Genomic DNA, 24573 nt, shown 5'->3' with positions numbered 1-24573 from the left:
CCAACAGTATAAACCACCTCATGCTACCGTCAGCAGCACGGAGACTTCGCCTTTGCTGTATAGGAAAAGCGGCAGAAATGCAGGATTCTTCTCTTCGAAACAGTGATTTCAATCTAACTGAGGAGACTGCCCCACAGCCACATGGCTTTGGAAGATTCCGGGGTTCTCTAGACCTCAAGTACTATAAACAATGGGCTAACCAGGGGCAGCAAGTCCTCCAAGAAAACGGTACCTGTGACCAGCCACAAACTCCAGAAAAAACAAACTTGAGGTGACATAGACATCACTTCAGGTACAACCTGTGAGCATTTTCCAGCAAATTAGACAGCTTTACAGAAATGTTTCTGACCAACGCTACCTCTGAGCAAAATTACATGGAGTCACTCAGCAGTGGCAGAAACATTTCTTGTAAGCTATTTTCATTAAAGATTTATTCTGTTTATAAATAAAAATAAAATATTTCCTGTTGCCACTTTATACAGTAATCCATTGTTTTATTTTCTCTGGGGAGGTCCTGGCACCTACAAACAATAAAGACTGAGAAGCCCAAGCTCAGCTAACTGCTACTTTGCTGCACACTGTGGAGCTGAAAAACACATTTACAGAGCTGTAAGTGCATTTACCCTGTAAAGCAGATGGTATTTGCCATTCCTGCTAGGCCCCTTGCTAATATTTCTCGTTGCTTTTTTAGGCACTGAGATATTTTTTCGCCAAAAAGTATCTAAAAAATTTAGAAGATAAGAGGATTGTGGCAGCACAAAATGGGAAGAACTAGAGAACTTTCTTGTAGAGAATGGTATAAAAGTTGTGAACTGGCCCCTCGCTCTCTTTGACTTGCAGCTGCAGGGCAAGGGGAGGAAAAGTGCCCCTCTGGTGAGCGTCTTCTATTGCTGAAGTACAACAAGCCACGGCATCTCCAGAGGGAGAAAAATACAGGTAAATAAGGTATTACAGATACGTGCATTTAATTCTGAGCAAAACATAAATTGGGTCAGCTCTCCGGTTTCAGTGTGACCCACAAAACACAAGCACTTCTGATCAAGTCCAATCTTTTGCTTCAGTTCTGTAGCTAAGCGATGCTGATCTTCCCATGTAAACCTTACCCAGCTTCACCTTTGGCAAATCCTGAATTTACGATTTAACTACTTCCCTTAAGTAAACATCCCCACTGCCAGCCTGATCTTCCTATTAGGCTTGCCCTGATATCCAAGCTAAATGCATCCTTTCGATTCTAACCCATATTTTCTTCCTAACTGTATCATCTGCACCCATTAAGAACAATTTTTCCCCATCCTGTTTTTCAAAGCATGTATGCAGACCCCCCTGATTCAGTGATTTTTGTTTGTTCAGGTTAGACTAAACAAATTTACTATTTTTGTTCTCTCTGTGTGGTTTGTACTCTCAAGACACTGCAGCATTTCTTTTACCCTTCTTTGAACCCTCACCAGCTAAGATAGAACATATGCTGTCAGATAGCTAACATATGTATGAGTTCATTCAGGGTTAAATAGGATTGACTGAATTATGGACACTGAACACTGCAACAGTGATCTTGACCAATGTGACCATTTTTTAAAGTTTATTCATCACCATATGAAGACAATTCTTTCTTGCAATTTTGCAGAAATTCCCAGAGCCAGAATAAGTGGTTCCCATGCACAACTTTCTCTCCTTTAAGCTTGATTTAGTGATTTTTTTTATTTTTCTCAATAATGTGATTGAAAAAAAAAAATTTGCTCAATTTAAAGTAGTTGAAACTGTTTGCAAATACTAAATATGTATTTCCAACTATATAAGAAATTTTGCTCTTAATTCCATACACATCTATTGACTTAGAAACTCGCATCAGGATTTTATACATATTTTAAAGTTAGGCAATTGAAGTTATTATTTTTCTCATAAGCATTTTCGTTAACTATGAAAGGATATCAAGTGAACTTTAATTCTGGTTAGGCAAAAGTGGGACAGTAAAAACTATGACAAAAGATTTTATCTCATGAGAGCAACCCTTCCAAACTGCATTTGTATACCAGATTTTAACATAATGCTTAATTAACTCATTTTTTTGGGGGGAATAAGCAGAAGCAAAAGAAGAAATATTTACTCAGGATGCCATACTCAGATGAAGCATCTGGTTTACAAACCTGCCCTGCTTTTGCTCAGTTTTATAGCTGATCTGATGAAGGCTGGAGGAGGTCAGTAACTTGGCTCAGGTCAAATTAGCTCCTTGGGTTTTGCCTGCCTTCACTCCTTCTCTATCAGGTGAGGTGGCTTATAAGAACTTCAAAAAATATCTTGGGAAACAGTACTTTCAAATAATATTCCAGGAAAAAAAAAGAGAGAGAAGTTGAAAAATTATGAACCCAAAGTATGACATAGTGAAGAGAAGTTTTCTTCTGAGAAAGCCCACTGAGGAGTGGGGTTGATATAAATCAACAGGGAAGTTGCCAAAAGCACAGCAAGGCTACCAACTGGAAAGGGTGTTTACTTGAGATCAACCGCACTAATAGCTAGCAGAAATCAAACACGGAAAGCAAAATAACACCTGACTCATCACCTTCACCATCACCTAACTTCTTATCAGCTGATTTCAATGCACTATACAAAGACGGCAAATATTTAAAGGAGGAAAATAAGGCACAAAAAGTGGGGGAACACTCCAAAGTTGTCCCAGCAGGACACTAAGAGAGAGACACAGAAACCAGCTGCAGGCAGTCCCAACCCGACTCTGTCTGTCTTGGGCTGCTAAAGCCATTTCATACATGGATCTTCACGTGCCCACCTTCTACATCGATACTGGTCACAAGTTGTGTTTGGAAGTAACCTGAGTTTTCCAATGCAGACTTCATTAATATAATACATTTGGATCATTTCAAAGATAAAAGAGATCTAGTTTGGAAGAAATCCAGCCAAGGACAACAAAATTCAGGAGAGGCTCAAAATTCAGATCCCTTTTTTCTAAGGGTAATGGAAAAGAAATTGCTCTATATCACTAATATTCTTTTGCCTTCTCAGTTCAGATACCTCTGCACACTAAAGATACAAGAGAAAAAACAGCAAGCTGATCAGAAATTTAGCAGTTTTCTTCAGTTGTCCAAACTGAGGTAAACATAAGTCCTGTGTTGTCCTTTTGTTCTATTAATTTATCTTTTTTAAAGCAAGCATGCAAACAATTTGTATGTCCAAGATAAAAGAATGATCCCCGGACAGAGAAAGAAAAGCAACAAAACACTATAATGAAAAATACATGGAAATTAAAATCCCTTTAGTTTTAATTATACAAAAGTAAGATAACCAATGAAGCTCAGGAATATTTACTTCACCTCTGAAAAGGCAGCTTCCCATTCTTTAAAAGTTATCTCTTCCCGAAAGCTGAGCAGGTACCTTAAATTCTGACGACATTTCTCGTGTTGTGAAGACAAGAAGGCCTTACCAAGATCATGTGCCCGGTGGAGATGTCCATGTTGGACTGGACCGGCTCCTCGCACCAGGACGACGTGCTGCTCCGGGCCGAGGGGCTGGGAATGGGCCCATCACTAAATTGTGAAGATACACTATTTATTCGAGAAGCGTGCAGGGGCTCCGGGCGATCAGAAGTTTTCACTGCCATGCGCTGGCGGCATAGCTCCTAGAGAGAGAAAGAGGAAGAAACAACCTACGGTTAAGAGTAATTACAGGATACAGTCTACTAAAGACATATGATTTACAATATGTTCCCAGGGCTGGAAGTGTTTTCCCCCTCACCGCAGTGATTTTTGGGAGGCTGTCTGTTCTGTCAGGCACATCTACAAAGAGATACTCAATGAAATTACTACACGATGACTACCCCAACCTTTCAAAAGCATAATTATGACTGCACGCCCGTCTCCTTTTAGATAACCAAAAATAATATTTTGGAGCTTGACTTCTCCATCAGATATCCTTTTTTCCCCTAATATCGCCCCACATTCTCCAAAGCCACTTTTGAGCTGCGCAACCTCCTGAAGTTAATGGGGTTGCACAGAAGTAATTGAGAGCGCTACTTGGCCCTGGATATGCAAACTCAGCAAGCTCAAGGCAACTGAATTGATGTGCTCTCCAATATAAATCCTACTTGATAGATGCCTCATTTCTCTTCATTAAAATAGCAAACTCACAACACTTCCTCCCTGATGTGGGGCAGAGAGGATGAAGAATGACATTAACAAAGAATAAAAGCAGAAATCTGTCATTGTATTGTTTAAGCAGCTTTGGCAAAGAAAGAAAATTCAAGCTATCACAGATGCTAATGCAAGCCATGTTAAAACACAGAAATAGATTGCACTGGGAATACATATTTCAAGTTGCTTCCATGCATGGAATTAATACAAAAATACACAATTCTGGTTAGGTAACAGAAAATCCTGCTGGTAAAACTAAAATTCTGACTCTAATGGGATAAACAGACCCAGAGTTACACCGTCATTGTTATAATGCTTTTAGAATCACTTATGTGTGGTGAAATCCCAGTCATCTTAAAAAATTATCATTTTTTAACATATGTCTATTGTCCATGAGAGACACTTGGCTGCCTGTGGTGCACAGCAAGTCCGGCTAGTCCATAGTATCTGGACATATTGCACAGGCGGTGTGGTTACACATTTGTCTCAGATTACTCATTCTGCACAGATGAGTTCTTAGAGCACAGTCGCTTGCTGCAGGCTAACAAAATAATACAGTCTGAAGAATTCATACTGTTGAAATGCCATGGCTTCCGTTTTCTTATTCATTGATAACAGAGTTGCAGCCCAAGTGTCATCAGCAGGATGATCTGAAAACCTCCATATATCAAGTGCAATAAAATCTTGGTTTCAGGCAGGAGATAGAAACATAACTTTAAGACTATGGGGTTTTTTTTGTTTTAAACCTTGCAAACTTTAGGACACTGAAGTGGTATCCTAGCCCATACAGTAGTAACCATTCAAAGAAAGCCACTAAAACCATTACATTGAGTCTCCTCTTGCCACCACAAGGCATTAAAGAACCTTCCCTTTTCTTCTCCCAAAGCTTTTGTTCAACTTGTCAATAGAGATGCTTATGTAGAATTTTACTATTTTTTTGCTGTGTAACACATTTATATATATATATATATATACGCATATACAAATTAAGATACACTGAGACATAATTTGTATCATAAACAAGATATATTTTGTTGTCTGTTACAGCTACCAGAAGCTTGGGAAGCACAGATTACTCCTTGTATATGGTGTCTGTTGTTGGAATAATGGTGCAGCCTGTCCTATATGAAACTGCTACCTGACTCCATCACTGCATTTTGTATATTTATTAATTTTGTCCATGTTATGTAAGAACATTTTTAAATTTTTACAAGTAGGGTATTTCCCCCACTTGATTAGAAAGTTTGCTGTCACATTGTACCTTTATTACTTCCTACTGACCTGAACAGGAAAAATATTAGGAAAAAAACATAATTTCAGAAATACTTCGAAATGGAGTCACATATATTAGCGATAGATAGGTCAGTTAACTATCAGTATTAAAACTGAGACTTTTTAATAAAGGAAAAACGCTATTGTAATTATTTATTTTTTTTTTAAATATAGGGTCAAATTAAAAAAACCCCTCTCCTTTTCTCTGAAGGATCACACACATCATAAAAAACAGATAGTAATAGTCCAGAATGGCTATTGCTAGCCTCGGAATGACCTTGCAGCAGTGTAATCTCAAATCTCTGCTTTTGGCAGATTTTGGGAATAGTATAACAGTGCAGAAACTTTTTAGACAGAAAAATCAATCTACAAAAAACAAAAAGCTATTCAGATGTTTAGTATCAGCCGTTCTTGGAGGGAATGGCTTATTGGACTAGGTAAAAGTACAATAAGTAAAGGTGTAAAAACACGTAGTTATCACATAACTGCTAAAAGGATGTGTCTTCTGGCTAGCATGCCATGTGGCGTAAATACAAATTTATTATATTCTAATAGACATCCTGCCACTTGACTCACCCCAACTCTGTGCTAACAATAGCATTTGTACTCAAACAGGATCTTTGTTTTTAAGTTGATCTGTTCCTGCTGCTCATATCCTGCCTCAAGTCAGAACCCTCTGCTTTTACAAGTGGTTGCTGTGAAAAGGACTACAGGCTTCTGCTAACAAGAACGAATCAGGATCAAATGAACTTCAATAAATTAATATACCATTTTTTACACAAATGATAATGACAAAAGAAGCGATATTATAGCCAACAGGTTCTAGAAGATATTAACCTCCAACTACAAAGAATGTTTTGGGCATGAAGCCTTTAATATGTTACTAAGGAATGTTGTTTTAAAACTAAGTTAAACATGTTCATCGCCCTCATGAAAGAAGGTACCATTGAGAAAAACAACAAATATAAATAAGGTGGTTTTTTTTTTAAAAAAAAAGTAACCTGATCTCAAACATTAGCATGCTTCTTTCCACACATATATAGAACGAAAACAATTATTCCCAGAACTGCTGTAACTGTCAGATACCTTAAACAAAGCAACCACGTCACTGCACACCACAATAAAACATATTTGATGTAAACAGGAAGGTCAAATCATAGTTGCAGCAAAAACAACACTGCATTTCTCGATTGGTGTTCTAAATCTCCAAGACAATGGGTTTTCCCTTGCCTGTAAACAGAAGTTTTTTGTTTGAATTTATTTCCAGATTGGTCTAACTGCCCTTGACAGCTCTTCCTTCCCCCACTCCCAGCCAGTCCAGCCCAGGCTGAGGAACCTGTCCCATTCCCACGTGCGTGTCAGCAGCCTCAGGACACCTACAGCTTCTGCTTCTTCAGAGCTGCTTCCCTGTTAGCCTGACCATTTCAACTCCAGGTTGGGTTTTAGCCTAGCACTGCAGGGGTAGAATCATTGAATTATAGAATGATTTTGGTTGGAAGAGATCATGGAGTCCAACCATAACCGAACTCTGGCACTAAACTATGTCCCTAAGAACCTCATCTACATGTATTTTAAACCCCTCTAGGGATGGTGACTCCATCACTTCTCTGGGCAGCCTGTTCCAATGCCTGACAACCCGCTCCATGGAGAAATTGTTCCTAATATCCAATCTAAACATCCCCTGGCACAATGCGAGGCCATTTCCTCTTATCCTATCAGTTGTTACTTGGAGAAAAGACCAACCCCCTCCATGCTACAACCTCCTTTCAGGCAGTTGTAGACAGCGATAAGGTCTCCCCTCAGCCTCCTGTTCTCCAGGCTGAACAGCCCCACCTCCCTCAGCTGCTCCTCATCACACTTGTGCTCCAGACCCCTCACCAGCTTCATCACCCTTCTCTGAACACACCAGCATCTCAATGTGTTAACACCACCATGTATAAAAGTTTTGATGCATGGGTCGTTTTGGGGAGCCAAAAGGGTCCCTCTGGGACATGTGGACTAGGGACGTCCAGCTCAGAGCAGGGAAATGTCTTAAACGTTGGATTTGGGTTTGCTTCACCATTGAGATGGGCAGCTCTATCCCATTCCTGCAAAAGACATAAGGAATAGCAGCATCTCAAAGTGGGGGGTGTTTTATACTGGGTGCTCTCAGGGAAACACCATCCCTGGGTACTTTCAGAGGTGGCATCAATTCACAAGTGCACAAAGCCCTAGATGGTTAAGAGCCTCATTAATAGGATAATCTGTCACCTGTACACTTCTCTGCACACTCAGGTATGCTCTTCCCCACCCTCCAGAATCTTTACTCTCATAAACATTTAGCAAATCAGACATCTACCAAACCACAGTTAGAATTTAAACTTGACTAAAATGTCAAAGCTGCAAACTGTGAGAATGACACAAGCTGTATTTCTGTATCGTCTCAGCACGTACACCATTAAAAATATTTTCTAAGAATGAATTCAATTTACTGCTGCACTTCTATATTTAGCCGAGTGGCTGAGGCTATTTCTGCCGTACTGCGACTCAGTAATGTCTAGCCGTTGTTTGTGTATAGTTTGAGTGCCATTCTTCATTTAAAAACATCATTTACACCTAAAAAAGCAATCATAATGCATACAGTGAAATATGAAGAAATGATCCTCCTGACCCTTCAGGCTATGATCTAATGGATGGGTTGGACATAAACATTTATTTAAAAGGTAATTTGAAGTTTATGACATTATTTCCCATCACATGGGAATTGCTATCATACTGAGGCACTTACTCTGTTTTTTATTTCCCAACATTTATTATCAAACTTACGTGGTGGTCACATGCAGTATATAATGGAAAAGTAATATTGCTGCGTGACAAAAACTGCCATAACCAAGATAAATATCCTGTAAATAATGTCCAGTTAAATGAGTTCAAAGTACAGCACAATGATCATATGTAGAGAGCTTTTTATTTGAGACATAATTGATAACCTTAAACAAACCATAAATAGTATTCTCAGAAAACCCCTGGACCTCTTCCAATGAGGTTTAAAAGTGTTCCCGATACTTGGTTGTCCTCAAAGAGGCAGGGAGAAGCATGAAGAAACAATTATTTCCTCAGGCACACTTGTGAATGAACCACATTGCAGCATAAATGCAGCTTATCTGCCCTTAGAGAAGGGCATTAATAGACTTGGTGCACTTAATGGACACCACCACGTGGATGGAGAGCCACCCTTACTACACTGCTTTGTTAGATGGGTCTCTGAGCTTGAAGAGATGAGTAAAAAACTCTCCTCTCAACCAAGGAGACATTGAGCCTGTTCAGAAAGGCACTGCACAGATGCCTGTCCAGGTCTGGTTGAGAGATGCAACCTGCTTCCCACCACAAATGTTAGGCCACCTCTCCTGGACATCCCCAGACAGTGACAGCAGCGGCGTTTTCTGCCACTTGGCTTCATGACGTACCTAGCCATCGGCAATCACAGAAGGGAAAGACAGCAGATTATAATTCGGAGAAATTTTAATCTTTCATCAATCTTGCATTAAGTATCTGGAAAATCCATTAAGAACACACAGTTTACTAAAATGCTTGGTTTTGGAGAGAAACCTATGTATACAACCTTCCAAGGAATAAAAGTATAGGTAAGAATGGAACTCAAATGAGCTGGAACTGAGGCTTGAATAGGCAACACTGAAGCTTTTTAATCTTGTTTTATGGTGGCATGTTAGAGGCAAGGGACCTGACCTGGGCATCTCAGTTAAGAGATGGCCAAGATGCACCTAGGCCTTCCACTCATTACTCTTAAAGATGAGCCGCTCCACTTCAAAGCTGCCTCCAGTGAGGACGTTGCTGTTTATTAAAATATACCTACTTCATGCGAATTCATGACACAATATCTTCAGGTACTCTGAGTCCAGCCACTGACCACTGCACGTGAATCGTTCTCATCTAGCTAGGTACCAGTCATATTTTAAATGAAATTGTTCAGTCCAAAGTAAATGAAAATAGATTCATATCTACAACACTGCTAGTCTTCCCCAGTCACATTCCCCTCAAATCTGCTTAAAGTTATAGGAATCTGGGATCTGAGGGAAACTCCAACTTTTTGATTTATTTAGAAAAAGAAATATAATTTCTTTACTATCTATTAATGAAAATAATTTATTTTTGTAACTGATCCCCAAATTTACATAATTCTAAAAACAAAGTCCAGGAAATAGGCCTAATGTTTCCATGCTTTTCAAAATCTTTTGCTTAACAAATTCAAATGCAAATCACTTGAGCTAGTCCAGAGACAAGTGTGGCACGATTATTTTCAGAATTAACAAAATACAAGAGAGAACAGACCATCCATAGTATAATTATTAAGAAAACAAAGAGACATTAGATGAAGAAATTACTGTTTATTAAAAGTGATGGCTGAGCATACACTGAGCCCTTTCAACCTGACCTGCCTAATATTCTATCAGTAACAAATCTGCTTTAAACAGGCATGATCACAATAACATTCTATTCATTTTACATGCAAAACAAAATTGTTTTGTAGAAATTTTAAATTAAAAATGCTGACTGTTAATTCTAAATAATTCAAGGCTATACTTTATAACAAAATATATAATGAAAACTAAGAATACATGTAATCTTTCATATGCTAGGTTTAGAACAGTAAGATTTTTAGAAATAGTTTTCTTCTCAGCTTTAATACACTTAATTAAATAGTAGCCTCACTTTCCTTTAAATTAAGAAGGTATTATTCACAGGATGAGGTGAGGTCTGCATGTACAGCATGAATGTAACTGTTCAGCTATGGATGCAGTCATAATACAGGGAGATTTAAAAAATAATAATAAAAAAAAAGTGAGCTCATTTTTTTAAAGCAAATGAATCTAGGACTACAAACATCATTATTCTCTAACTAAATTTGCTTAGTGGTACTACAGGGTGAAGCTAAAGTCATTTGGCTGCCTTTGTTTTGCTTTTGCATACTTAATATGCTTGCAGGTGTTATAAATTTAACTTCAACTTATTTACTGTGTTTGTAGCTTTGGGGATAATTACAGCTTTATTGCCATTTATTTTTGAGTTATTGAAACATACTTTCAAGCTTTAGTTTCATTTTAACATACTTTTTGTCCACGAGTAAAAGAGCTGCTTACATATGTGGAATATTTGTACATATATTTTCTACCCTTGCTAGAAAAGGCAACTAGTGAGATCAGTGTGCCTTCAGAAAAGGAACAAAGGGAGGTATTGGAAAAATGTTTGAAAGTAATATTTTGAGAGACCTCATCTTTGCCACAGCATCAAACGTATCATTATATATCCATATTCTACACAACTTCTATTTATTTAGACTTGTATGTGATAGATCCAGGGGAGGGAAAAGAAAGTAATACGTATTTATTTGATTGTCAATACAGTCTTAGTCTGTCCAATTCAATTTACTGTCTGTTCTCTCGTACTGCACCATCCTCTATTTACCTGGATATAACCCTGGGTCTCAGTGTGGGGGTTTTGCTTTGTTTGGTTTTTAAAAGACCTGAAAGGCAGGGCTGCTGTTTCTCTGTGAGAACATTGCAGTCAAATGCAAGCTTGAGACTCATTTTCCTAACAAAACCTCAATTTTTATTATGGTCTGTGAAATTAAAAATTTCAATTATTTTAGCATTGCTAGTGTTTCCTGGTGGTGACTCAGGTAATTACAATTCCCCTTTCTTAAGGTACATAAGGAAAGCAGAGGCCATGCAGGGGGGGAAAGGCAAAGAAACATGGCTATCTTTATATGGAAAATTACTTTTCCTATATTTGCATTTATTTGTTTTATTCCCTCTCTTTAAATTGAAGCATTTACACAGTCTTATATTACCAAATTGAACAAACAGAAATGAAGACATTGACTACGAAATAGAGCTTAAGGAAATACTTTTACTTTAATTCTCTTAGTAATCTCTTATCAATGAGGTAAATAGCCCAGAAGCTCCTGAAGGAGGGAGATGTCTTTTACATGGTTTGTGTCACCAAGGAAGACAGGACAGCATAGATCTAATGATACTTCCCTGAAATAATGGTGGTTGTGTTTTTTCCCTGCTATCCATGCCAGCAAAGCACAGGTTTCTTTGACAATAATACTGCTTTTCAGAGGATCAGTGAAATTTGAAGACCATGTTTAGGTTACCATACTAGGGATTTTTGTCCTATAGAAAAATACAAAACATCACTCTAACTGGGACTGTGAGAGTTTATATCTTTGATTTATAAATAAGACGGAACAGTTTTATGAAACAGATGCCTGACTTAACGTGACTGCAAGTACACTAGACTTCACAGACAGAAGATATCCAAATAAAGGGTCCAGATGAGGCTACCAAGATGATCAGAGGACTGGAAATCCTCTCCTCTGAGGACAGGCTGAGGGCTGGGGCTGGTCAGTCTGAAGAAGGGAAGCTCTGGGGAGACCTTGTTGCGGTCTTTCAGCACTTAAAAGGAGTCAATAAGAAAGATGGGGACAGACTTTAGAAGGACTTGTTATGACATGACAAGGGGTGATGGTTTTAAACTAAAACAGGGGAAATTCAGGCTGGACATGAGGAAGAACCTTTTTATGATGAGGGTAAAATACTGACCCAAGTTGCCCAGAGAGGTGGTGGATGCCCCATCCCTGGAGACATCCCAGGCCAGGCTGGACGGGGCTCTGAGCAACCTGAGCTGGTGAAGATGTCCCAGCACATGGCAGGGGGGTTGGACTGGACAAGCTTAGAAGGTCCCTTCCAACCCAAACTATTCTATGATTCTATGAAGTTCATGTTTCTTTAAACTGATCTGAACTGGTACTTCCCCTGCACAACGACATCTCTAATAGGAAAGACCTGCAAACTGTAGACCTGAGTCACCTGAGATCACCTGGTGTAGAAGCACCGAGGTTTTTCTCAGGGTGTCCCTGGCAATCTCTGAGCAGTGTCCTGCAACTCAGACAACCACAAGTCTGGAAGCAGCAGGACATGAGACTGACCTACCTGACACAAAACAAACAAACAAAAGGAATATATTTTTTGGTGGTTTCAGCCAATGCTGGTTTCTAAATTGTACTCCCCACATTTCAGCATGTAGTATTTAATACAAGCATGAAGCTGGGAGAGGAAAGGTTACTTAAGGTGTAACTAGACAGAGAAAAATCATGTGTAAAACAAACTTCACCCTTTCCATATTTTGTTCATCTTAAGTAACAAAAATACATGCTCATGAGGGCACAGCTGTTTCTTAATATGAATTCACACAGTAAATTCACTGCTAGCACAGTGAGAGCCACACAGCGGAGTATGGGTTACAAATAAACCATAGTAATGATTGAATTAACCTGAAAGGCCACGCAGAACCATGTGCCAATTCATCATGTATTTTGACTTTGTCTAACCCACCCAAAGCCCAACCAGCTTCTAGCTGATGCCAGCGCTCTAAAAGAGAACTGCCACAAACGTTTTGTTTTTCACTCCCAGCATTTATAGCTGCCTGGGGCCCAAAGCAGGCAAAAAAATTCAGTCCCAAGCCAGCTGTAGTTTCTCAGGAAAGATATACATTAGGGCTGTACAGTCCACTGTTTTATTGCCCTGCAGGACTAAAAATGGGACATCATTTCTGCTAGAAACAAGAATTCCCAGCTCGCCATGAGGACTCGGAATGCACTTCTACCTTGGAAAGACACAAACATAACCACAAGTTTACGCCTAAAAATGTTATTTTACCCCATTGCAAATATTATTATTGCTTTTCCTTACGTCTGTGTAATTGTATTTGTGGTAACAGAGATATTAAAAACAGTCAGAGAAATACAAATAGAAGTCCTAAAAACTTGTAAAATCTTCAAATACTTTTGCTTTTTTTTCATAGAAGAGGGTATACACGTAAGAAGTGATGCTGGTATAAGGAAATATTTATCAAGTATTGCCATCAGCAACAATATTTTTTCATAACATCATTTATCATGAGAGTAGAAGTTGCCAGCCCTTACCCTCTCCTGACTGGAAAACTGAAGTCATTGCTTACACCCATTCCTCACCGAAAATGAAAAGAAAATCACTCTTTAACTCTGCTAGAAAGAACAAATGCAAATGTTTGCGAATAAGGAAATGGTGGGGAAAAAAAAGGATCTACAAAGCTGTTTGTAAGTCATAACAGGTTTTTATGAGGAAAGGTTTTTGTAATATTGAGAAACTCTCCTAAACTATGGAAAAATACAGTTTCACTGAGTTCCGCTGTGTCTCTGAGGACTGTCACGCACACACAAAAGTCGTCAGTGATTAAAAATGTTTGTTGATATTTCTACACACTCACTTTCTTAGTGTTACAGGAGATACCGGAAAAACTGAGGGATTTTATACTCAGATCTTAGTACTGATAGTCAGAGATAGAAGGAGACTTCACTTTTTGGAGAAAACAGCAGCAACAGCAAAAATGCACTTTTCCCTTTGCTCCGCCCTGTCTACCCATACAACAAGACCACAGGTGTGTCCCAGCACTGCCCACCTGGCAAGAGCCCCGGACCCCCTGCCATCCCTCACCTGCCCCCAGCAGCACCCACAGGGAACAGCCCACAGCAGCAGCAAGGTGTTAATGTGTGTGTTTGCTTTTAAAGAAAAAACTTCCTTGGCCATTACTGAAGCTTCTGAGTTTCCCTTTGCCAACTCATGCAAGCACAGGGGTTGTTACGCCGCCTTGGACCTCTCCACCAGGCACCAGTTCGTCTGCAAGAAGCACTATGGGAACAGCACAAGAGAAGACGTACAAGCTCGGCACACTCCTAAAATGGTCACATCTTAACTTTGGATGATTTTAAGACCTAGCATGAAGTTATAGGCATCTTCTAAAACACCATCAACTGTTTTATCACCTGGAATATTTTTTATTTTTAACATGCTTCTTTGGTTTTTGAGATTCTTGCTAAAAACTTGTGCACCACCAACATTCTGCAGAAATAGCGTGTCACATTGCAGGTGTCTTATGCAGGTAGCTTTTCCTGTATTAGCCTTTTATTTTATGTATTTAATATAACTAAAGGTCCTTGTCATAGTGCTATGCAGAAGTGACAATAAGAGTTTTACTCTTTCTTCAGTTCCTCTTTTATATACTTTTTCCTTTTCTACACTGCCACTTGTTAGTGTTCTAGAAGAAATCATCTGTCTTTTCTATCTCTCTTCATATGAGTTTTCCATGCCCTTAATCATACTTGTCACCTTTTCCTCACTCCATTTTTGCAACGTTCCTTCAGAGATGGAGTGACCAGCACTCACAGAAGCCTCAAGCATTGATTTATACTTCATTAACTTCTAAAGCCCTCAAACAAGCAAACAAAATTATTAGTCAACAGTGCCTGGAGAGCCATTGGTCTGACCTAGACCTTCAAAAACAAGCTGAAATTTGGAACAGTTCGCTAGGCAACCCTTCTGTATGTTTTAACTTTACACTCAAGAGCTTTCCGGTGAGGTTAATTAGGAATTGCAGCTCTTTATTTCACTCTTGTGGGTGACATTATATGGAATTTACATGCTCACATTTCCATTTTACTGCACATATTATTTCCCCAGACTACAGAGGAAGATGCTATATGACTTAATTTTACTATATAACATGACTTTACATATGTAGATTGTTCTTGGTCCCAAAACTACATTTGGCTCCATCACCTCTCTCCTCCTATGTTACATCGATAGCCAACCACTGGCACCTTTCGCTGTGATCCACTGCAGTGAAACCTCTTCCAGTAAATCACACCATTTCACACCAAACAAGGCATTTTTCTTTCCCAGGAAGCCAGGAGAAACTCCAGTTGAGAAGTTGGAAAAAGGTAAAATCCAAGATTCTTTTCCCCATGCTGTCAGAAAAGCAGCAGCATACTGAATTTTTCCTTTTCATCTTTCCCTCGTTCTTCTATTCACAGATAGTGGGAAAGATCAGTATTTCTCTGACACGTGAATATTCTCCCTGACACATTTTTGAAGATAAGGGGAATGTTCAGACCAGCAGTTCTAGAAAACAGGGAGGGTTCGTAGTTACTGCTCTACTGCAGCCAACTTCAAACCATCTACCTCTGCCATTGTCAGACAGCACCACCAAGGAAAAGCCTTCCCACCTGCATGAAATGCATGTATCTCCATGTTAAGTAATGCTGGATAATGGGAAAGGAGGTAGCTTTAATCAGCCAAGGTAAGCACGTAAACTCAATACCTAAAGTGACTGTTATGATAATGATGAGCTGTTCCCACTTTGGAGGGCAAGATCAGCCACTTCTGAGAACTCTGAGATGCTGCCAGAACACAGTTCTGTGAAGCAGCACCAGTTCTCTGTAGAAAGAAAAAGCAGTAATCATCAAGAAGCCTGAATTTATGTTAGCTAGACAGAAAAACAGAAAAATAAAAACTGCACTCAAAATGAGTAGGATTTTATCAGTCTGAAGTATTAAAACTTAAACTATTTCCCTGATCAATATCTGTTCTTGTTCAGAATGCAGTCATCCCAAGCAAACATCAATAAACCATCACTCATTTGTCTTTGGTAGAAAGTCTAGAAACTGATCAGCAAAGCTTAGAGAAAACTTTGTGCATTTTATCCTTTTGATAAACCACACCACCAACACCAAATTTTATTTTCTTTGATTCAAAAGCTATTCTTTCCCATCACCCTCCAAATTAGTTTTGGTTCTTTGAAAGATTTAACCTCTAGGAGCATCCTTTTACAGCCTCCCTTCTTCAGTCTTGGTTTGGTTGTTTTGTAAGAATACAAGTGATGAAAACTGGATTTGAATGCTGAAAGCTGAGAACCTGAACTGGAAGATGAAGAGCTGCAGGAGTGCCCCAGCTGACATACACTGACAACACACTGGTGCTATGAGAGCTTTGAACCTGCAAGAGCAAAAAAATCACAGCCCTGAGTTGTCTCAGTCCTTTCCTGTACCTTGCTGCCATGCAGGAATTCACTCAAATTTTCTTTTACAGTTCTTTAAACTGCTAGAAAGCATTCAGATCTCTGTTGTGCATGTAAATATATGAAAAGGAAAATATCTTGGATGGGAGGGCCTCATCCCTGGAGCTGTAGCTTTGTCCCTGTTGGGAGGGCTTAAATGAGAGCTCTTGTCCAGTCATCACATCCTTAACGTCCAACTCTTTGTAGCTCTGCACACAGGCAGCCCATGGGTCCCTGTGCCCTCGCGTGTCACGCACACTCCTGAGGCTGCTCCAGACACCACCTCTCACTTGTGCCTTTGGGAAGACCGAAGCAGTTGAGCAGCATGATCGCTCCAGTCTGCTCTACCCAAACTTCTTCTCTTAAAGTTTATACCACAATAGAATGAGTCACCCCATCACAGTCATCCCAGAATATTCAACCTTGCAACATCTGCTTTGCTGAAAGAGCAGCACAACAGGGCTACAGGCAGGGGAAAGCTGAGGATTTGAAACCTACTTTTGTTCATCTGTCCCACAAGAGAGCCCAGTAAGTATGGTTTTACCATAGAGGTAAAACCTTAGGTGGCTGCAGTCAGCTTCAAACCCTTCGCAAACACACAGTGCAGGAAGGACCAGAGATGCCTGAAGCTGAGATCCCGCTGGTTTTGGGCAGGACACACAGCTGCATCCCCCACGCCTCTTCCCTTTCACCGCCCACAACGTGAGCCTGGTGTGCACGATGAACAGATGCACCCAGAAGAAAGCAGTAAGAAGAATGCTTTTTATGTACCTCATAGGCTTGAGAGAATAAATTGCAACCTGTTCCTGCTCGCAGGCAACATGGTCCTACAAGAACCAACAAACACAATCTACAACGGTTCTTTACATATAGAAATCAGCTTCTACTGTCTCCCAGGGAACACCAGCCTGATACAAGATTCGTTCCACAAGTAAAGAAAACTTCACAGTTAAAAACTTTTTTAAAAAATATATATTTTTTTCTTCTAGTGCAGCACTCTGAGGGAATACGAAAGGCTCAGCAAGCCAGATTGCAGTGTTAGCTGCTGAGCATTCAGAGAATATACAGCAGAAGAATGTGTCAAACCTGAAACATGATAACAGAGCTGCTCCAAAAGAAAAAGTAAAATCCTACAGCAGAAAAAAGGGCAGAAGCATGTAGGAAAGACAGGCCTGATTATCCTCTACATTACATGAGAGAAAAAAAAAAAACGCCACTGAAGACAGTATAGTTATTCCAGAAAGAAATTGGGACACTTGAGATGATGTACTGCCTGGGACTACAGATCAAATACTCTCCAGCCCATTAGGCAAGGCTGTGGTTATCTTTGGCTTCTTTATAACATACAGGCACTGGGACATAATCAATTTACCAGAAGGAGACAATCCATTGTACTTATCCAGAACCAGCCCACACTCAGCTGGCAAACAGCCCGCAGCACAGCAGGGATGGGTGAAATGGGCTCTGAAGCAGGAGCAGGATGCTCAGCATCCCAACCTCAGCGGTCCAGGACGGAGAGTGGTAAAGCAACAGTAATTCTCACCTTCTAGAACAGGGTGGCGACACTCAAGCTATTAAGAAAACTGCCCGGTGAATGAATAGATGTCTTTTTCTTGGCCTGTGCTAACTGTGCTGAGAAATTGTTTGGGAAAAAGTTGGGTGGCTTGGCCTGAAATGGTGCCAGGGCCATTCGAATAATTTACCGGTTTAATTTACCAGGCGAGATGCAGCCTGCAAGTCTAGAGCACCTCCAGCACATTTTCTAAGAAATGCCTGTTTGGGTAAGGACGCTGGATTTCCCAGTAATTAAAAATGAGTCACTAACTTAATTTCCTCTCCTACATTTTTTTTTTTCTTAGCATTTTCTTACATCCTAAATACACAGAAATTAGACTACAAGATGCTTGGAGCACACTTGTCCTTGTTCCACAAAATACCAAGCTCAAATACTGTACTCTTTAGATAGGGAAAAATAAACGAAGTCAGGTAAGGGGAGAAGGTCAACATCACCTCATCCACTTTGCTCTAGTCCTACACAGATAAACAGTCAACTACTTGAAAAAGATGGTTTATATTACTCAGATCTAAACCCACATGGCATCTTCTCATCCAAGCACTCCAGAAGTTGCGTGTATGCTCATTTTCCTTCCACACCTGCAAAAAACCCTCTCTCTCTGCCTGCCCACTCTAATATAAAGGCCATTTTACTCAAAAGTGTTGCTGCACTGCCACTGCTGTAGCTGCCCAGGGCTTGGGCTGCAAAGGTAAAACCTCCCTCCAGTCAGGGCAAGTCCATTTCTCCAACACTGAGAAATTCACAAAAGTTATTTTTTTAAATAAGAAAAGCTTGGAGGACAGCTATTGGTAAAAAGCCAACTGAACCTCTCTCACCCAGCCAGCGCAGTTCCCTCGGAGCTGCCCCACGGCCGGGGCTGTGCGTGCGGGAGCAAACGCACCCCTATTTCTGTGTTTATACCCCAATTTATCAAACAGGCATGTTTGGTAAATTTCTGCTGATGTATAAATTCATATAGTGTTTTGAAATGCTACTTTGAACATTACTACCATTTAACTCTATGTTATGGCTACCACAGGAAGCAAGGTTAGGGAATTACATAGTCCATTGCACCACAGGAATTGTGGATTGTTCTAAACACTAATCAGATAAAACACCAGATCAGAAGTGAAATCCATATTTGTATACTTCCCGTTTTGCCTCATTCTTTTTTGGCCATCCACTGTCTGACTTCAATGAAGTGTTTAAACATAAGATAAGCTCTCTTCCAATCACTTTAAAAAACCTCCCCACTTCTTTTTCCTCTCCTGTTATTGCTATCCATTACTATTGCGTAGAATATATATTTTGTACATTACAAAAACTGTCTCACCTTAAAATACAGTGGTTTACGTAGCAACATTACATATAATGTATTTATAGGTTCCTAAGAATTTATTTAAAGACAAAATTCTAATTAAAGATAGAGAAAATTGTTCACATAATACACAATAAGCACATTTAAATGGGGAAGAACAACTCTTCTAATACATAAACCTCCCTGTGCATCTTTTATTACAAACAATTACAGTTTGTCCTGTTGCTTTGTATAATCACGTGAGATTATCTTTTCTTTCTTTTTTAATAAGGACACAGGAAAATAAAAGATTAAAAATGCATTATGTCCTTTGTTTTCCCCAGAAGAAAACACAGGCAAGCCCTTCATAGCATTCAGCCTTAAGGCAAAACTTTCATCTACCCAAAATCCTTACTAAATGTATTGCTTACTGAAATGGTTACTAAATACTCATGTACTGAATACACTTTGTCCTCAGTGATACCTTTTTTGCTTTAGTATAGCGAGGGTCCTTGAAAATGAAGTTTTACATAGATAGGAGGTAATACTTTATGGTACTGACTACCTCCAGTTTACCAGCTTTCTTTGGTCCCAAACCTTCTGTTATTATAACTGGAATATTACCAAGAACTTGATAAATAGTGACAGTAAAATTTAAAATTTTCCTTTCCTTTCCTTTTTTCATATGTTTCACTTAGTTGACAAAATTCTATTTTTTAAGGAGCTGATATCCAGTATTACTATAATATTAATGCCTAATACTATTAATATACAATATACAATACTATTAAATACAAGTTCGCTTAGTGAAATCAGTCTAGAGTGTAAAATATGAAGCCAGGGGTAATGATTTATCTGTATTTACACACACAAACCAGGCACGATGTTTAAGTAGAGAGTATGTTTCCAGTGGATTATTTCAGTTGGCGCCTTTTACAACATTTGCAGAAAAATATTTAGTGATTTTCATAAATACTGCGTTCTTAAGATCTCTATGGAAAAAACCCAGCAGGATCAAGTCTATAAAAGCACAGAGAAGTTCTTAGTGAGTCTGAATCCAGAAGGATAATGTAATTAATAGGACTGTATTTGACAAAGGAATATATAATTTCCATATAATATAGTACACGTGAGAATGCAGAATTTAACATATAATTTACAATTATATGCCTGCCAAATCAAGTTATTTGAACAAGTTTTTAAAACAGTGGATGATGTGATCCAGCTGCACTGACAGTGCATGGCGCATGTAACCTCGAATACTGCAGGCAGTTTAAGAAGGAACTTCATTGTAAACTGTTTGGTCTTTACCCCTATCTTTTTAAAGGAAGTTCTTTTGGCTGAGGTGAAGGAAAATTAAAAAGAACATTATTGACATAAAATATTAACAGGCTGGCTTTCTGAGGCCAGCTTCAGTGCATTTTAACTTTTGCCTTTAAATTCCATTATGGGCAACGTTTTGCAGTGCATTACCACCGATGCAGAACACCATGCTCATAGTAAAGTTCTGCAGCACAAAGTATTAAATATGCTGATGATTTAACATCTCACACAGCCCTTCGTTCCCCACACGAAGGTCAAAAGCCAGGGTTCAGCTGGACTCACAAATACATCACCCTGAATCAAACAGAGCATCCCTAAATAGTAGCAGTCACTAACATACACTCATTACATTAATAAATTGCTCACTAATGGGAGCAGTGACAAGTAAGATGTGCACTTAGTGGCCCTGTTTGCAGCCCGCCCCTGACGTCTGAATGCCCGTTTTTCTCTGGGTTACGCTCTAAAGGCTTCAAAGTGCATGAAGAAAATCTGCTCAGTGTTGTGAAATAAATCAAAGAGTGTCTGCTCGAAATTCCTAAAACGCTTCTTCCCTAATCTCCCGGACCAGAGAGTGGGCTTGCAGAATGCTAAACTTGCTTTTCAAAGAAGATCAAAGCAACACGAGCAACAATTAAAAATACGGGTGCAGGTGTGCGCATGTGCAGGGGCCCCGCGGAGGCAGGAGGAACCTCTTTTTAGTCATCCCTGACTGCTAATGCTGACTTATCTAATCATTACACGTGTGATTTGAAGGGACAGGAGACGTGTTCAAAAGCTACACAAAAATCGCCCGCCTTTATGTATAAAATGTGTTTCATGCCCATGCAACACTTTCCGAGATACACTACTTCCATTAATTTTGAAAAGCTCCTTAGCCACTGCCTAATTAAACCAGCCTATAATTTTGTTGTTTAGCAATTCAAAGATCAATGAAGTTGCAATTGTGTATCTACCCTTCCTAGTGTTACTTAGTCTTTCCATAGGGTTTAGTCTCCCAGATCTTACCTTTAACACCTGAAGAACCAGCCTCACACCACAGCCCCTTCACGCCACATCGGGCTGTTCAGCAGCTCATAAGGCATCGCAGAGATTTTTTATTTGCCAACTACAACTTTTAAATGGCATTGGCTGTTCTTCCTAAGACTGGCTACTTGCCCCTGCACTTACACAAGAAATACGCCTGCTAGTAGCAGGTAGGTGGGCTCTACACCAGAACTGCTTGTGCTAGCAGGAGAATACCCGAGGGAGGGCGACATCGCATGACAGGCACTACCCGGGGCGGGGGGAGACTTAGCAGCCAACCTGCTATTTCCCTGGCAATATGGTTTGTCTGTTCTCCCCTTCTAAAGCTGGTGTTTCACTGCGCAAAGGAGAAATTAAAACCAAAACAAAACCAAACAAAAAAACAGCAGCTGTGGGAAAAACCATCTTCGAAGTTCACAGGGTGAGTAAGGAAAGAGTAAAACCCCGAATGAACTCTCCTGGCTGAAGTGGGTTAGGATGAAAAACGCTTCTGCTAAAACTTGAAAATTTAGGTCAGTCTTGTTTACGTGAAGATATAAAACACTGACATTTGGAGAAGCATGTGAATCAAAGTGATATTTCAGTGTTCTCTCCGAATCACATTGGGCCACCAGGCCCTTTTTTACCAACCAATTTCTCCCCCTTCAAATTAAAAAACAAAAAAATCGGAATTTTGTCACTTAAGCTGCAACCAGCAACACATGAGAGTATCATGCTTTGAAGTCTAGTGGCAGCAGCTGCTGAAATATTTCACATTTTTAAAATACACTGAGTTAACTGAGTAGATACTTGGGAAACATTTAACAGAAGAGAACAAAGTAGGTACAATTTTGAAAGCTATCTGTGTTTTTTCTTCCCTCACATGGGCTACATTATCCCCCTATGAGTATCAGGGAAGATGAGGAAAAAGATAATTGATGCTTTTCTGACACCCAATTGATGTTATCCAAAACATGCATCACACCAGATATCCATTACATTTAACACAGCTCAACATAAGGCGATTTTGACGATCCGAATAGGGCTCAATCCTGTTTCTCTTCAAATCCATATGAATAGTTTATTATATAAAGGACCAGGCTCAGTGATTCATTTTGATAAAACGCTACTTAGCAGCATCAAAACTGCCTGAGTATTTTGTCTGCCTATACTGGGGCCTCCTACTGCTGCCATTGAAACAAATGGCAAAATTCCCATTTACTTCCACAGGAGGCGAGCCAAGCCCCTAGAAACCTTTGTATTTAAGGAAAAACATTTTTTCCTCCCACTCATGACTACAGTTCCCTTGAAAAACCAATAGAAATGTTTAAGAAGTCAGGTGGTTAGGACTGGGCCCAAAGGTCAGGAACAAAGAATATGAATACAGTCTTGCTATTGAAAAACCGAGCAGCATCCTCAAAGCGTTGTTGTTGTTGTTGTTTTCAAACAGAAAATGTCACTCTCAGATCTAACTAGGAAAATTTTAAAATATATATAAATTTGGGAAGATGAAATGAAGCACACATTTCATTTAGTGTCTGGATTACAGATTCTTATTAAACAAACCAGAGCTCATTATAAAATCAATATCAACTTAACCACTATACTCCCAGGAGAAATGGCAAAAAAGGTCACTCCAAGAAATTCAAACAATTTTCCTGCTGGAAGGGCACGATTTTAATTACAGATACTATTAATTAGAGCTGTCAGTAGGAAGATTGTCCTGTTAATTATCACAAATTCAGTTTCAAGTGTGATTTTGGAACCTGGAGGCCTTTTTTTCAAAATTAAGAATTCTTGTATTCACGTTAATGGAAGAAAGACTATCTATTGCTTCTGTGGTTTCAATGAGTCAATGGCAAGTTCCCTGTTAAAACCAAACAAAAATATTTATGGCCACGGTCTCTACAACCAACAACACTGATCTGATAAACTGCTGTTTTGTTCACACTTTATCCTGGAGGACGCTCCTTTTTTCCACTGGAAATGCTCTTGCACTTGCTCGCTCTTGCTTTGGAAATCACTCAATTTAAAGAAGTAATTTCAAGATTTTTTTTTGTTTTCAGTAAACATTCTGTTTTAACTGCAAACAATTCCTGAAGATACTAATTGTCACAGAAACATCCATATTTACCACTCTGTACTAAAATCTCCCTGGACCCAGCCTGTAGAGATATACTTAATACATCACATCTTTAAGATATAAGAGGTACAGGCAGACCTAAACTTTGTGAGGAAATATGAGTTTATTCCCGTATGGCTCTCAGCTGCCAATTTGAATCTATCTCAGCTCCAGAATACAGAAAGGCCGTGATGTCTGATCCTAAGCAGAACAAGACGGTAAAATAAAACTTGAGGGAAGAGTGCCCTATGGGTACACAGCAGACAGGGATACGACAGCGACAACGCTTAAAAATTCTTGAATTCTTTTTCACTCTAAATATTTTCGGATAGCAGACTAGGGCTGTGTGGTATATGACCATAACACATGCATTACCACACCAATAACACACCAAGAAATAAGCGCCATGATCTAAAACAAACTCCAGGAAGATACAGAGTGTCTCTCCACCCAGTACTTTTGAAACTGAAAGAGAAAGCCTGAGGTTTCTGATTTACTTCAGGAAATCTGAGCACAGTCCTCCTGTATTACTGGGTACACATCTGCTACCATTGTTCTCCCAGAACCAGTCCTGGTTAACCTCCCCATTTATCAGCATTAGATTTCATTTTATCTGAATAATGGCAGAAGGTGGCAACAGATCGGGTCAAAGGCTCTTTTCATATCAGACCCTGAAGAAGTCGATTACTCAAAAAGAGAGACATCTTCAGATAACCATGCAATCCATTCCTCATAAATGTTAAAGATTTTTCGTTATTAATAGTGGCAGGGGTGACAGATTATGGATATTAATGTTATTTTTCAGAGAATCTCAATAGCAAGAGCTTTTTCTTCTTCTTCTTTTTTAATGTTTCTAATTAGGCACGAATTTACAGCAACTACCAGAATAGCCAAGATTAATACCCAGCAGTAAAAAGCTGCTACAGTG

The 24573-nt window shown here is 39.4% G+C and overlaps 1 protein-coding gene across 1 annotated transcript in view; it reads right to left on the bottom strand.

Annotated features, from left to right (window-relative positions):
• Positions 1-24573, bottom strand: part of PTPRN2 (protein tyrosine phosphatase receptor type N2) — a 651416-nt gene that overhangs the window by 83866 nt on the left and 542977 nt on the right. The window contains 1 exon segment of the mRNA XM_065830742.2: positions 3434-3628. Within this exon segment, the coding sequence (XP_065686814.1) occupies positions 3434-3628 (195 nt within the window).

The sequence above is a fragment of the Patagioenas fasciata genome, chromosome 2 (assembly GCF_037038585.1).
Source record: "Patagioenas fasciata isolate bPatFas1 chromosome 2, bPatFas1.hap1, whole genome shotgun sequence".
Taxonomy (NCBI): Eukaryota; Metazoa; Chordata; class Aves; order Columbiformes; family Columbidae; genus Patagioenas; species Patagioenas fasciata.
This window is presented reverse-complemented; position numbering and strand designations above follow the sequence as displayed.